Source organism: Salmo salar, chromosome 20, assembly GCF_965601325.2.
Source record: "Salmo salar chromosome 20, fSalSal1, whole genome shotgun sequence".
Classification (NCBI taxonomy): domain Eukaryota; kingdom Metazoa; phylum Chordata; class Actinopteri; order Salmoniformes; family Salmonidae; genus Salmo; species Salmo salar.
The window spans coordinates 88,612,555-88,626,931 of NC_138310.1; the positions used below are offsets into that span (position 1 = coordinate 88,612,555).

A 14,377-nucleotide genomic window follows, 5' to 3' on the forward strand; every position below is an offset into this window, starting at 1 on the left:
AAAGGGGAGACACTCTAGACCCAAACTGCTACAGACCTATATCTATCCTACCCTGTCTTTCTAAGGTCTTCGAAAGCCAAGTTAACAAACAGATCACCGACCATTTTGAATCCCACAGTACCTTCTTCGCTATGCAATCTGGTTTCCGAGCTGGTCATGGGTGCACCTCAACCACGCTCAAGGTCCTAAACGACATCATAACTGCCATCGATAAAAGACAATGCTGTGCAGCTATATTCATCGACCTGGCAAAGGTTTTCGACTCTGTCAATCACCCCATTCTTATCGGCAGACTCAACAGACTTGGTTTCTCAAATGACTGCCTCGCCTGGTTCACCAACTGCTTCTCAGATAGAGTTCAGTATGTCAAATCAGAGGCCCTGTCGTCCGGACCTCTGGCAGTCTCTATGGGGGTGCCACAGGGTTCAATTCTCAGGTCGACTCTTTTCTCTGTATAGATCAATTGTCGCTTTTTCTACGCAGACGACACCATTCTGTATACTTCTGCCCCTTCTTTGGACTCCGTGTTAACTAACCTCCAGAAGAGCTTAAATGCCATACAACTCTCCTTTCATGGCCTCCAACTGCTCTTAAATGCAAATAAAACTAAATGCATGCTCTTCAACCGATCGTTGCCCGCACCTGCCCGCCTGCCCAGCATCACTACTCTGGATGGTTCTGACTTAGAATATGTGGACAACTACAAATACCTAGGTGTCTGGTTAGACTGTAAACTCTCCTTCCAGACTCACGTTAAGCATCTCCAATACAAAATTCAATCTAGAATCAGCTTTCTATTTCGCAACAAAGCATCCTTCACTCATGCTGCCAAACATACCCTCGTAAAACTGACTATCCTGCCGATCCTTGACTTCGGCGATGTCATTTACAAAATATCCTCCAATACTACTCTGGAAATTGGATGCAGTCTATCACCGTGCCATCCGTTTTGTCACCAAAGCCCCATATGCAACCCACCACTGCGACCTGTATGCTCTCGTTGCCTGGCCCTCGCTTCATATTCGTCACCAAACCCACTGGCTCCAGGTTATCTATACGTCTTTGCTAGGTAAAGCCTCGCCTTATCTAAGCTCACTGGTCACCACCATAGCTGCACCCACCCGTAGCACATGCTCCAGCAGGTATATTTCACTGGTCACCCCCAAAGCCAATTCCTCCTTTGGCCGCCTTTCCTTCCAGTTATCTGCTGCCAATGACTGGAACGAATTGCAAAAATCTCTGAAGCTGGAGACCCATATCTCCCTCACTAACTTTAAGCACCAGCTGTCAGAGCAGCTCACAGATCACTGCACCTGTACATAGCCCATCTGTAAATAGCCCATCCAACTACCTCATCCCCATACTGTTTGTTTTATTTATTTATTTATTTATTGCTCCTTTGCACCCCAGTATCTCTACTTGCACATTCATCTTTTGCACATCTATCACTCCAGTGTCTAATTGCTACATTGTAATTATTTCACCACTACGGCCTATTTATTGCCTTCCCTCCCTTATCTTACCTCATTTGCACACACTGTATATAGACTTTTTCTCTATTGTGATATTGACTTTATGTTTGTTTATTCCATGTGTAACTCTGTTGTTTTGTGTCGCACTTCTTTGCTTTATCTTGGCCAGGTCGCAGTTGTAAATTAACTTATTCTCAACTAGCTTACCTGGTTAAATAAAAAAACTTATCCCAAACAATCTCAATTGGGTTAAGGCCAGGTCATTGTGGAGGCCAGGTCATTTGATGCAGCACTCCATCACTCTCCTTCTTGGTCAAATAGCCCTTACACAGCCTGGAGGTGCGTTTTGGGTCATTGTCCTGTGGAAAAACAAATGATAGTCCCACTAAGCGCAAACCAGATGGGATGGCATCGCTGCAGAATGCTGCGGTATCCATGCTGCTTAAGTGTGCCTTGAATTCGAAATAAATCAGACGGTGTCACCAGCCAAGCACCATCACACCTCCTCCATGCTTCACGGTGGGAACCACACATGCAGAGATCATCCGTTCACCTTTCTCTGCGTCTCACAAAGACACAGAGGTTGGAACCAAAAATCTCAAATTTGGACTCATCAGACCAAATAACAGATTTCCACCGGTCTAATGTCCATTGCTCGTGTTTCTTGGCCAAAGCAAGTCTCTTCTGATTGCTGTCCTTTAGTAGTGGTTTCTTAGCAGATATTTGACCATGAAGGTCTGATTTTGTGCAGTCCCCTCTGAACGGTTGTTGTTGAGATGTGTCTGTTACGTGAACCCTGTGAAGCATTTATTTTGGCTGTAATCTGAGGTGCAGTTAATTGCCGATTTTCTGAGGCTGGTAACTCTAATGAACTTATCCTCTGCAGCAGAGGTAACTCTGGGTCTTCCTTTCCTGTGGCGGTCCTCATGAGAGCCAGTTTCATCATAGTGCTTAATGGTTTTTGCAACTGCACTTGAAAATGTTCAAAGTTCTTGACATTTTCCGGATTGACTGACCTTCTTGTCTTAAAGTAATAATGGACTGTCATTTCTCTTTGCATATTTGATCTGTTCTTGCCGTAACATGGACTTTTACCAAATAGTGCTATCTTTTGTATACCAATGCTACCTTGTCACAACCCAACTGATGGGCTCAAACGCATTAAGAAGGAAAGAATAAAACAAGTTAACTTTTAACAAGGCACACCTGTTAATTGAAATGCATTCCAGGTGACTACCTCATGAACTCTTTGACAGAATGCCAGGATTGTGGAAAGCTGTCATCAAGGCAAAAGGTGGCTACTTTGAAGAATCTCAAATATAAAATATATTCTGATTTGTTTAACACTTTTTTTTTTTTTTTTTTTGGTTACTACATGATTCCATATGTGTTATTTCATAGTGTTGATGTCTCCTCTATTATTGTACAATGTAGAAAATAGTAAAAAATTAAGAAACCCTTGAAAGAGTAGGTGTCCGAACTTTTTTGACTGGTACTGTATGTCCAAACTCAGAATCAAATATATATGCCCCTAATTATGCTTTCCATTGTAAGAGCATGGGCTCTGAAAAAAAAGAATCCCGTTGGTATTTCTTTGGATTTTCTCCTACCATGTCAATTGTGTTCTCATACATTATTTTAACATTTCTACAAACTTCTATCCTGTTTTCTATCCAATGGTTCTAGAGGTCGACCGATTATAATTTTTCAACGCCGATACCAATTATTGGAGGACCAAAACAAGGCGATTTTTATTTAAAAATTTTTTGTAATAATGACAATTACAACAATACTGAATGAACACTTTTATTTTAACTTAATACATCAATAAAATCAATTTAGCCTCAAATAAATAATGAAACATGTTCAATTTGGTTTAAATAATGCAAAAACAGTGTTGGAGAAGAAAGTAAAAGTGCAATATGTGCCATGTAAAAAAGCTAACGTTTAAGTTCCTTGCTCAGAACATGAGAACATATGAAAGCTGGTGGTTCCTTTTAACATGAGTCTTCAATATTCCCAGGTAATACGTTTTAGGTTGTAGTTATTATAGGAATTATAGGGGAACAACTACTTCAAGTCTCAGAGCGAGTGACGTCACTGATTGAAAAGCTATTAGCGCACACCCCGCTAACTAGCTAGCCATTTCACATCGGTTACACCAGCCTAATCTCGGGAGTTGATAGGCTTGAAGTCATAAACGGCTCAATGCTTGAAGCATTGCGAAGAGCTGCTGGCAAAACGCACGAAAGTGCTGTTTGAATGAATGCTTACGAGCCTGCTGGTGCCTACCACCGCTCAGTCAGACTGCTCTATCAAATCATAGACTTAATTATAATATAATAAACACAGAAATACGAGCCTTAGGTCATTAATATGGCCGACTCCGTAAACTATCATCTCGAAAACAAAACGTTTATTCTTTCAGTGAAATACGGAACCGTTCCATATTTTATCTAACGGGTGGCATCTCTAAGTCTAAATATTCCTGTTACATCGCCCAACCTTCAATGTTGTGTCATAATTGCGTAAAATTCTGGCAAATTATTTCGCAACGAGCCAGGTGGCCCAAACTGCTGCATATACCCTGACTCTGCGTGCAATGAACGCAAGAGAACTGACACAATTTAACCTGGTTAATATTGCCTGCTAACCTGGATTTCTTTTAGCTAAATATGCAGGTTTAAAAATATATACTTCTGTGTATTGATTTTAAGAAAGGCATTGATGTTTATGGTTAGGTACAGTCGTGCAACGATTGTGCTTTTTTTCGCAAATGCGCTTTTGTTAAATCCTCCCCCATTCGGCAAAGTTAGCTGTCTTTGTTAGGAAGACATAGTCTTCACACAGTTCGCAATGAGCCAGGCGGCCCAAACTGCTGCATATACCCTGACTCTGTTGCACAGAACGCAAGAGAAGTGACACAATTTCCCTAGTTAAAAGAAATTCATGTTAGCAGTCAATATTAACTAAATATGCAGGTTTAAAAATATATACTTGTGTATTGATTTTAAGAAAGGCATTGATGTTTATGGTTAGGTACACATTGGTGCAACGACAGTGCTTTTTTTGAGAATGCGCTTGTTAAATCACCCATTTGGCGAAGTAGGCTGTGATTCAATGATAAATTAACAGGCACCGCATCGATTATATGCAACGCAGGACAAGCTAGATAACTACACATGGTTGATGATATTACTAGTTTATCTAGTGATTATGTTAAGATTGATTGATTGTTTTTTATAAGATGCGTTTAATTTATTTATTTTATTTATTTCACCTTTATTTAACCAGGTAGGCAAGTTGAGAACAAGTTCTCATTTACAATTGCGACCTGGCCAAGATAAAGCAAAGCAGTTCGACAACATACAAAAACACAGAGTTACACATGGAGTAAAACAACATACAATCAATGATGCAGTAGAAATAAAAAAATAAAAAATAAGACTATATACAATGTGAGCAAATGATGTGAGATAAGGGAGGTAAAGGCAAAAAAATGCCATGGTGGCAAAGTAAATAAAGTATAGCAAGAAAAACACTGGAATGGTAGATTTGTAGTTTGAAGAAAGTTCAGAGATAAAATATAAATAATATGGTGCAAAGGAGCAAAATAAATAAAATAAATAAATACAGTAGGGGAAGAGGTAGTAGTTTGGGCTAAATTATAGATGGGCTATGTACAGGTGCAGTGATCTGTGAGCTGCTCTGACAGCTGGTGCTTAAAGCTAGTGAGGGAGATAAGTGTTTCCAGTTTCAGAGATTTTTGTAGTTCGTTCCAGTCATTGGCAGCAGAGAACTGGAAGGAGAGACGACCAAAGGAGGAGTTGGCTTTAGGGGTGACCAGAGAGATATACCTGCTGGAGCGCGTGCTACAGGTGGGTGCTGCTATGGTGACCAGTGAGCGGAGATAAGGGGGGACTTTACCTAGCAGGGTCTTGTAGATGACCTGGAGCCAATGTGTTTGGCGACGATTATGAAGCGAAGGCCAGCCAACGAGAGCGTACAGGTCGCAGTGGTGGGTAGTATATGGGGCTTTGGTGACAAAACGGATGGCACTGTGATAGACTGCATCCAGCTTGTTGAGTAGGGTATTGGAAGCTATTTTGTAAATGACATCGCCGAAGTCGAGGATTGGTAGGATGGTCAGTTTTACGAGGGTATGTTTGGCAGCATGAGTGAAGGATGCTTTGTTGCGAAATAGGAAGCCAATTCGAGATTTCACTTTGGATTGGAGATGATTGATGTGAGTCAGGAAGGAGAGTTTACAGTCTAACCAGACACCTAGGTATTTGTAGTTGTCCACAAATTCTAAGTTAGAACCGTCCAGAGAAGTGATGCTGGACAGGCGGGCAGGTGCAGGCAGCGATCGGTTGAAGAGCATGCATTTAGTTTTACTTGTGTTTAGGAGCAGTTGGAGACCACGGAAGGAGAGTTGAATGGCATTGAAGCTCGTCTGGAGGGTTGTTAACACAGTGTCCAAAGAAGGGCCAGAAGTGTACAGAATGGTGTCGTCTGCGTAGAGGTGGATCAGAGATTCACCAGCAGCAAGAGCGACATCATTTATGTATACAGAGAAAAGAGTTGGCCCAAGAATTGAACCCTGTGGTACCCCCATAGAGACTGCCAGAGGTCCAGACAGTAGGCCCTCCGATTTGACACACTGAACTCTGTCAGAGAAGTAGTTGGTGAACCAGGCGACGCAATCGTTTGAGAAACCAAGGCTACTGAGTCTGCCGATGAGGATGTGGTGATTAACAGAGTCAAAAGCTTTGGCCAGGTCAATGAATACGGCAGCACAGTATTGTTTCTTATCGATGGCGGTTACGATGTCGTTTAGGACCTTGAGCGTGGCTGAGGTGCACCCATGACCAGCTCTGAAACCAGATTGCATAGCGGAGAGGGTGCGGTGGGATTCGAAATGGTCGGTAATCTGTTTGTTGACTTGGCTTTCGAAGACCTTAGAAAGGCAGGGTAGGATGGATATAGGTCTGTAGCAATTTGGGTCAAGAGTGTCACCTCCTTTGAAGAGGGGGATGACAGCAGCTGCTTTCCAATCTATGGGAATCTCAGACGACACGAAAGAGAGGTTGAACAGGCTAGTAATAGGGGTTGCAATAATTTCGGCAGATAATTTTAGAAAGAAAGGTTCCAGATTGTCAAGCCCAGCTGATTTGTAGGGGTCCAGATTTTGCAGCTCTTTCAGAACATCAGCTGAATGGATTTGGGAGAAGGAGAAATGGGGGAGGCTTGGGCGAGTAGCTGTGGGGGGTGCAGTGCTGTTGAATGCAGTAGGGGTAGTTAGGTGGAAAGCATGGCCAGCCGTAGAAAAATGCTTATTGAAATTCTCAATTATAGTGGGCTTATCGGTGGTGACAGTTTCCTACCCTCAGTGCAGTGGGCAGTTGGGAGGAGGTGTTCTTATTCTCCATGGACTTTACAATGTCCCAGAACTTTTTAGAGTTGGAGTTGCACGAAGCGAATTTCTGTTTGAAAAAGCTAGCCTTGGCGTTTCTAACTGCCTGTGTGTATTGGTTTCTAACTTCCCTAAAAAGTTGCATATCGCGGGGGCAGTTCGATGCTAATGCAGAACGCCACAGGATATTTTTGTGTTGGTTAAGGGCAGTCAGGTCTGGGGAGAACCAAGGGCTATATCTGTTCCTGGTTCTAAATTTCTTGAAAGGGGCATGCTTATTTAAGATGGAGAGGAAGGCATTTTTAAAAAATAACCAGGCATCCTCTACTGACGGGATGAGGTCAATATCCTTCCAGGATACCAGGGCCAGGTCGAATAGAAAGGCTTGCTTGTTGAAATGTTTCAGGGAGCGTTTGACAGTGATGAGTGGAGGTCGTTTGACCGCTGACCCATTACGGGTGCAGGCAATGAGGCAGTGATCGCTGAGATCTTGGTTGAAAACAGCAGAGGTGTATTTAGAGGGCACGTTGGTTAGGATGATATCTATGAGGGTGCCAGTGTTTGCGGCTTTGGGGTTGTACCTGGTGGGTTCATTAATAATTTGTGTGAGATTGAGGGCATCAAGCTTGGATTGTAGGATGGCTGGGGTGTTAAGCATGTCCCAGTTTAGGTCACCTAGTAGCACGAGCTCTGAAGATAGATGGGGGGCAATAAGTTCACATATGGTGTCCAGAGCACAACTAGGGGCCGAGGGGGGTCTATAGCAGGCGGCAACGGTGAGAGACTTGTTTTTGGAGAGGTGGATTTTTAAAAGTAGAAGTTCAAATTGTTTGGGTACAGACCTGGATAGCAGGACAGAACTCTGCAGGCTATCTCTGCAGTAGATTGCAACACCGCCCCCTTTGGTCGTTCTATCTTGTCTGAAAACGTTGTAGTTAGGGATGAAGATTTCAGAGTTTTTGGTGGACTTCCTAAGCCAAGATTCAGACACAGCTAGGACATCCGGGTTGGCAGAGTGTGCTAAAGCAGTGAATAAAACAAACTTAGGGAGGAGGCTTCTAATGTTAACATGCATGAAACCAAGGTTATTACGGTTACAGAAGTCATCAAAAGAGAGCGCCTGGGGAGTAGGAGTGGAGCCAGGCACTGCAGGGCCTGGATTCACCTCTACATCCCCAGAGGAGCAGAGAAGAATAAGTATGAGGGTATGGCTAAAAGCTATAAGAATTGGTCGTCTGTGACGTCCAGAATAGAGAGAAAAAGGAGCAGGTTTCTGGGGGCGATAAAATAGCTTCAAGGTATAATGTACAGACAAAGGTATGGTGGGATGTGAGTACAGAGGAGGTAAACCTAGGCATTTAGTGATTATGAGAGAGATATTGTCTCTAGAAACATCATTGAAACCAGAAGATGTCATAGCATGTGTGGGTGGAGGAACTGTGAGGTTGGATAAGGTATAATGAGCAGGGCTAGAGGCTCTACAGTGAAATAAGCCAATAAACACTAACCAGAACAGCAATGGAGAAGGCATATTGACATTAAGGAGAGGCATGCTTAGCCGAGTCATCAATGGGTCCAGTGAGATTCAGACAGCTAGCCGGGCCATAGGTAGCAAGCTGGTGGAAGATGGGAGGGAGGTCTGTTTTTAGCCACCTCGTGCGTTTCCGTCTGTGGGTTAGTGGGTTTCCGTGTGGAAGGGGGGACCAGTCCAAGTTGGCAAAATAGTTAGTTATAGTGGCCCAAGAAGTGTCCGATAGACCTATTCAGATCGCAGCCGAAAAGACAGCTAACGATTAGCGGGCCGCAGATGGGCGATCAGGTTACGTCGCGACGGAGGGGCCAGTTGGATAACTCCCTCGGGCAGGTAACGTCGGTGGTCCAGTCGTGAAGACCCGATGGGGCTCCGCATCGGCAGTAAAACGGGTCAGGATAGGTGAGTTGTAGCCCAGGAGACACTTCAGCTGGCTAGCTCAGGAATAGCCCAGGAGTGGCTGACGGAACTCTTCAGCTGGCTAGCTGGCTAGCTCCGTAATAATGTGTGTTAATTCCGTGACCGACGTTGCCAATAGTCACTCAGGTAGCAGCTAGTTAGCTGCAAGATCCAGGTGTAAATGTCCAGAGCCTGCGGTAGAAATCGGGGAAAGGAGAGAGAATAGGTCCGGTATGCTCTGGTCTGAGTCGCGCTGTACAAAAACTGGCGATAGCTTTTCGAGCTAATGGATAGCTGAGGACAGCTAACCGTGGCTAGCTGAACTTCAACGTTAGCCAGTGAAAATGGCTAAACACTTGCTAGCTTCTGTTGTGGAATTCAGATGAGGTAAATAATACTTTCTTTTTTAAATTGGTGAGGCGGGTTGCAGGAGAGTGCTTTGAGGTTGAGTTTTTAGAATAAAAAATATATATATATATATATATATATATATATAAAAAATAAGTGAAGAAAAAAAAATTATGTAAATATATATATACACGGGACACGACAAGAGGAGGGTAGAGGACGTCTGAACTGCTACGCCATCTTAATGCTAGCTAGCACCTTACCTTGGCTCCTTGCTGCACTTGCATAACAGGTAGTCATCCTGCCACGCAGTCTCCTCGTGGAGTGCAATGTAATCGGCCATGATCGGTGCCCAAAAATGCCAATTACCGATTTGTTACGAAAACTTGAAATCGCCCCAATTAATCGGCCATTCCGATTAATCGGTCAACCTCTAAATGGTACCAATTGTATGCATATCCTGGCTTCTGGGCCTGAGTTACAGGCAGTTTACTTTTGGCACGTCAGACAGGAAGTGGAGAAAAATGTTCCCTGTGGTAGACCATTTGTTTTTATTGCTGATTTTTCTATATTTCGAGTGCTGTCAGGGACACATCTGAAATCTGGCTACATGTATAACAGGATTATTAGGGAAATTGTTCTTCTTGCGAATCACGTTAACTTTTATAAACTATTATAATCTGACTATCCACAATCTCATTATGCATGTAACAGTACTCATTCTATTACCTATTTATTTTTTTGTACTTTTTTTTTTTTAAATGTAATGTCATTATTTTTTTTATAAGAGTGACACATTTTAATCACAGTAATTCATAAACTAAATTGTTATCTGTATAAAACACATTGGTAGGTCTACCTAAACTTGTTACTTCTGTAAACTTTCATAATCCTCCGTCACGAGGGAGAATAATTAGAATATATCTTTAAGAGAAGGGTGTTTTTGGTATCGGAATGACATGACACAAATTTCTGCGAAATGGAATGTAAATGTTGATATTAGATGGCAGGGACCTTCAACATTATTGTGTTCAAGTATTTCTATTAGAGCTTTTCTGGCAGATGATGTTTAAGATCCGTTTTCTGTCTGTGTCCACGTTTCCATCCATAGTTTTTAGTAAAGTCATACTGTGTACATGGTTTTTATTTTTTTTTATTTTTTTCGCAACAGCTGTGATGGACACAAGTAGTTTCTGGTAAATTTTTATAAATGCTGACAGATCATTTTGTTCGTTTGACATGGTGGGATCTTTTTGTGTCGGTTAAATGTAATTATGTGCAAATATTGCTCTAACAACCATCTCGGAGTAAACATGGAATTACGCGTTGATATGGTATGTGGTCCTCCTACTATGACTTGGGAAACCATGCAGTTTTATTAGGCTACAGATGAAATAAGTTCTGATGAACTTCACAGGGTGGTGAAAGTGAACGGTATGAGCTTGATGCTCCTTTCCAATAAATATTCTCGCTCTTATTCTTCATCATCATAGACTAGCCTACCCGTACTGTATCTGGGAGCTGTTGGCTCGAGCGCAGGTGCCAAGACCAGAGTTGGCACATTTTCTATTTTACGCTACAGTTTTCGTGACAAAACTATCGGTAAAGTTGAAAATGCAATGCAAACACATTGAACTTCAGATTTTCTTTACCATACATGAAAACTTAAGGGGGAAAAAAACACATTTTGTGTGCGTTGTCATCACTCACTGGTTATTATCAGCAACAAGTCAGTTTGGTGGAAACACCACTGGTAGGACAATGCGCATAATATTTTCTTGATGCAGACTTTAGAATATTCACATTTTTAAAATCTGTCGCCAATCGGATGGGAACCAACAAGCTTCTGTGACCAGAAATCAAAGCCTCTGTTTATTAAACATTTTTAGGATGGGGGGGGGGTGAAATGTATTTATGCCTTATTTCCCAAAAATGTATACTCTTAGCTTTCATTTGACACCAAATTTCATATGCACCTATAACCTTCACATGTTGGTACTCATGGGTCCTTTTTCTGTGGCAATGACCCAGAGTAACGTGATGTCACACCACCTAGTCTGTAAATCAGAGCCTGTGTAACTGCTCAGGGACAAATTGGAGAGCGGAGGTTTGGACGTCTGCTTCCTGGTCGGGAACGTTTCTCTCAACCCAAGAAACAAACTGAACACTGGGAAACGAGTAAAAAGACGAGTTGGAAAAATTAGAACAAGATGGTTGTAAAATAGAGATTTCCCTCTGTGGGATACATGTAATCTTTGCATCTTGTTTTTAGATTGTGTCTTTTTGTTGCTAAATGTGTCACTGGGGAAGTCCTAAATGCTTAAGACTTAGCCTGACAGCTGAATAGTGGAGCTGTTCGTTCTCTCGCTCTATCCCTTTTTCTCTCAGTGTCTGTTTCTCTCCCTCTCTCTGTACCTCTAGTCTGTGGCCTGGATTCATTCCTATGAGCTTGTCAGCTGAGGGCCTTGACTGTGTCAAGGGTTTTTCTGACAACTTTATGATGTCGGCCTTAGCCTTTCTTTTACACCATAGTTGTACAGTGGTTTTGGCGTGAGACCCATAACCTCGTCAGACCGAGGGAATGTGTTCCTTACTGCTTTCTGAGGTCAAAGTGGAGCGTCTCTTCCGTAGCCTACATTTCTCCTGAGGGGATTTGTCATTATGTTGAGGGTAATTCCTACATTGGATATAAGGAATTCCTTTGTAATTGTGTGTGTGTGTGTGTGTGTGTGTGTGTTTAACTAAAATAACAATACAAAATAACTTGTACAGCTCAGTTCATAGTTTTACTGTGCTCTCTTTGTGAAGATGGGTCAGCACAGTACAATGCTGGAAATAAGATGCGTTTTGCTTTTCTGAACAGAGCCTTTTTTAGGACCATATACGACGTGAGTCATTTGAACCTTTTTGTTGGTTCAAGCCTTAGCTTGATTTCTACCAGCAGTGTACAAATGATCTACAAAGTTATGTAATAATATGTTTTTATTCTGTCCTTCCCCAGGCCTGATGGAGCTGGGCACGCGACAAGCGCTGACCACCGGGGAACACACAACACGCTCTGCCCCCCATCGCCGACCTTAAAAGGAGGGACACTCCGCTACTCCCAACCTTCCCTTCTCCCCTCTTCCACTACCTCCTCTGGTACACCTCTGTCCTCCTCCTCCCCCATCCCTGGTCCTGAGATGGTGATGGTGATGATGATGAAGCTGAAGCAGAACCTGCTGGTGGCTTGTCTGGTCATCAGCTCAGTCACAGTCTTCTACTTGGGACGTCACGCCATGGAGTGTCACCACCGCATCGAGGAGCGCAGCAGCCAGCCTGGGGACCAAGGGGTTCTGGGGGGCCTTCAGGGGCCAAGAGGGTTGCTCCTGGGGGGCTCTTTGAGCTCCTCCACCATCCTGCGGGGCTCTGGTCCTGGGGGCCATAACCTGTCCTCTCCATTTGTCTACAACAAGGACATGCCTCTAGTGTTCATTGGAGGGGTTCCCAGGAGTGGGACAACGTTGATGAGAGCCATGCTGGACGCTCACCCTGAGGTTCGGTGTGGGGAGGAGACCAGGGTTATTCCACGTATCCTGGCCATGAAACAGATGTGGTCGCGGTCGGGGAGGGAGAAGATGCGTCTGGACGAGGCCGGGGTGACGGACGAGGTCCTGGACGCCGCCATGCAGGCCTTTCTCCTGGAGATCATCGTGAAGCACGGCGAGCCCGCCAACTTCCTCTGTAACAAGGACCCCTTCGCTCTGAAGTCCCTCTCCTACCTGGCTAAGATCTTCCCGCACGCCAAATTCGTGCTCATGATTCGGGACGGACGCGCCTCTGTCCATTCGATGATCTCACGTAAGGTGACGATCGCTGGCTTTGACCTGGGCAGCTACAGAGACTGCCTGACCAAGTGGAACAGGGCCATAGAGACCATGTACAGTCAGTGCCTGGATGCCTCGGACAAGTGCCTGCCGGTGCATTACGAACAGCTGGTTCTCCATCCAGAGAAGTGGATGAGGACGTTACTCAAATTCCTGGACATTCCCTGGAACGAGGCGGTGCTTCACCATGAGGAACTCATAGGGAAAGCAGGAGGTGTCTCCCTCTCCAAGTAAGTAGTGGTGTTGGGGGGGGTGTGTGCCTTGTGTTTGTACGTACCCTGAGCCTGCATGTTGCTGAACTTCAGGCATGCTGGTCTCCTTCCCGGTGTGTTTCTGTAAACCCAACTAGCTTGTAAATCAGGGGTCAGTGACCTTGTAGTCTATGAAGTGTGAAACAAGGCTTTATACTGATAGATGACAAAACGTGACTTGAAGGAAAAAGGCAAACCCTCTAGAATACTTCCTGTGATTTAGTGGCGAGACAAGGTGTGGGTAGCCAGTGTCTTCAAGGATTTTACAAACCCAGGACAAGGAGCTCCAAATGAGGACGAAGCCAGGAAGAACCTTCGTGCATCACCTCACTGAGCTATCAGGGCCACAGTGGCTCTCCCACTCCTCATTCTGAGTGAAGTTCAGCTGCCATTTTGGATCTGGTTCTGAACCGAAATGGTTCTGGTTCTAGAACACAGGCCTCTGTTCTTAGCTTCTGGTTCTGGAAGCTGTCTGCTCTGTTCTGAGCTGCTGCCACAACAAGACGCTGATAAGTAATACATTCCTGTTGGCTCTGATGGCAGTAATAACAAGCAGCTATCCTTGGGGATGCTTCCTGTTTACGAGACACTGTCTCCTCCTTCACTATTACGTAGTCAAATGGCTCAATGCTGTGGTTGAATCATAGATTGCATCCCAACTGGCACCCTATTCCCTATACAGTGCACTTCTTTTGACCAGAGCCCCAAAGGGAATAGGGAGCCATCTGGGATAGACCCATAGCGCAATGTTATGGTAAGCAAGCACTATTCATCACCAGGCTGACAAGGTGTGAGTGGTGAATGGGTAAGGCTCTACCTACTACATTCCCTTCCTGGTGCAGTGAGACAAGTTAGCACTGGTCCATGTAACTCTCTCCCTCTCTCTCTTTCGCTGGCATGCAACTATTGTTCTTCCCAGAGGGGAGAAAGAGAGCGAGGGAGGAAATGGTGATGGCCCAGAGAGAAGGAAGGATAGTAAATCTAGTAGTTGAGTAGGTAGATCAGTAGTAAACTTTTTTAAAAACATTTTTATTGTTGAAAGTCAACAACACACATTTCTTACTCCAGGTCAGTTTCTACAGCCTCTCGGGGCC

The 14,377-nt window shown here is 44.0% G+C and overlaps 1 protein-coding gene across 3 annotated transcripts in view; it reads left to right on the plus strand.

Moving 5' to 3' along the window:
• LOC106581522 (protein-tyrosine sulfotransferase 1) overlaps positions 1-14,377 on the plus strand; it is a 102,606-nt gene that overhangs the window by 17,430 nt on the left and 70,799 nt on the right. For all 3 annotated transcript variants that reach the window (XM_045704094.2, XM_045704093.2, XM_045704095.2), the window contains exon 2: positions 12,168-13,262. In XM_045704094.2, the coding sequence (XP_045560050.2) occupies positions 12,349-13,262 (914 nt within the window). In that variant the 5' untranslated portion in view covers positions 12,168-12,348. The remainder of the gene's footprint in view (positions 1-12,167; positions 13,263-14,377) is intronic.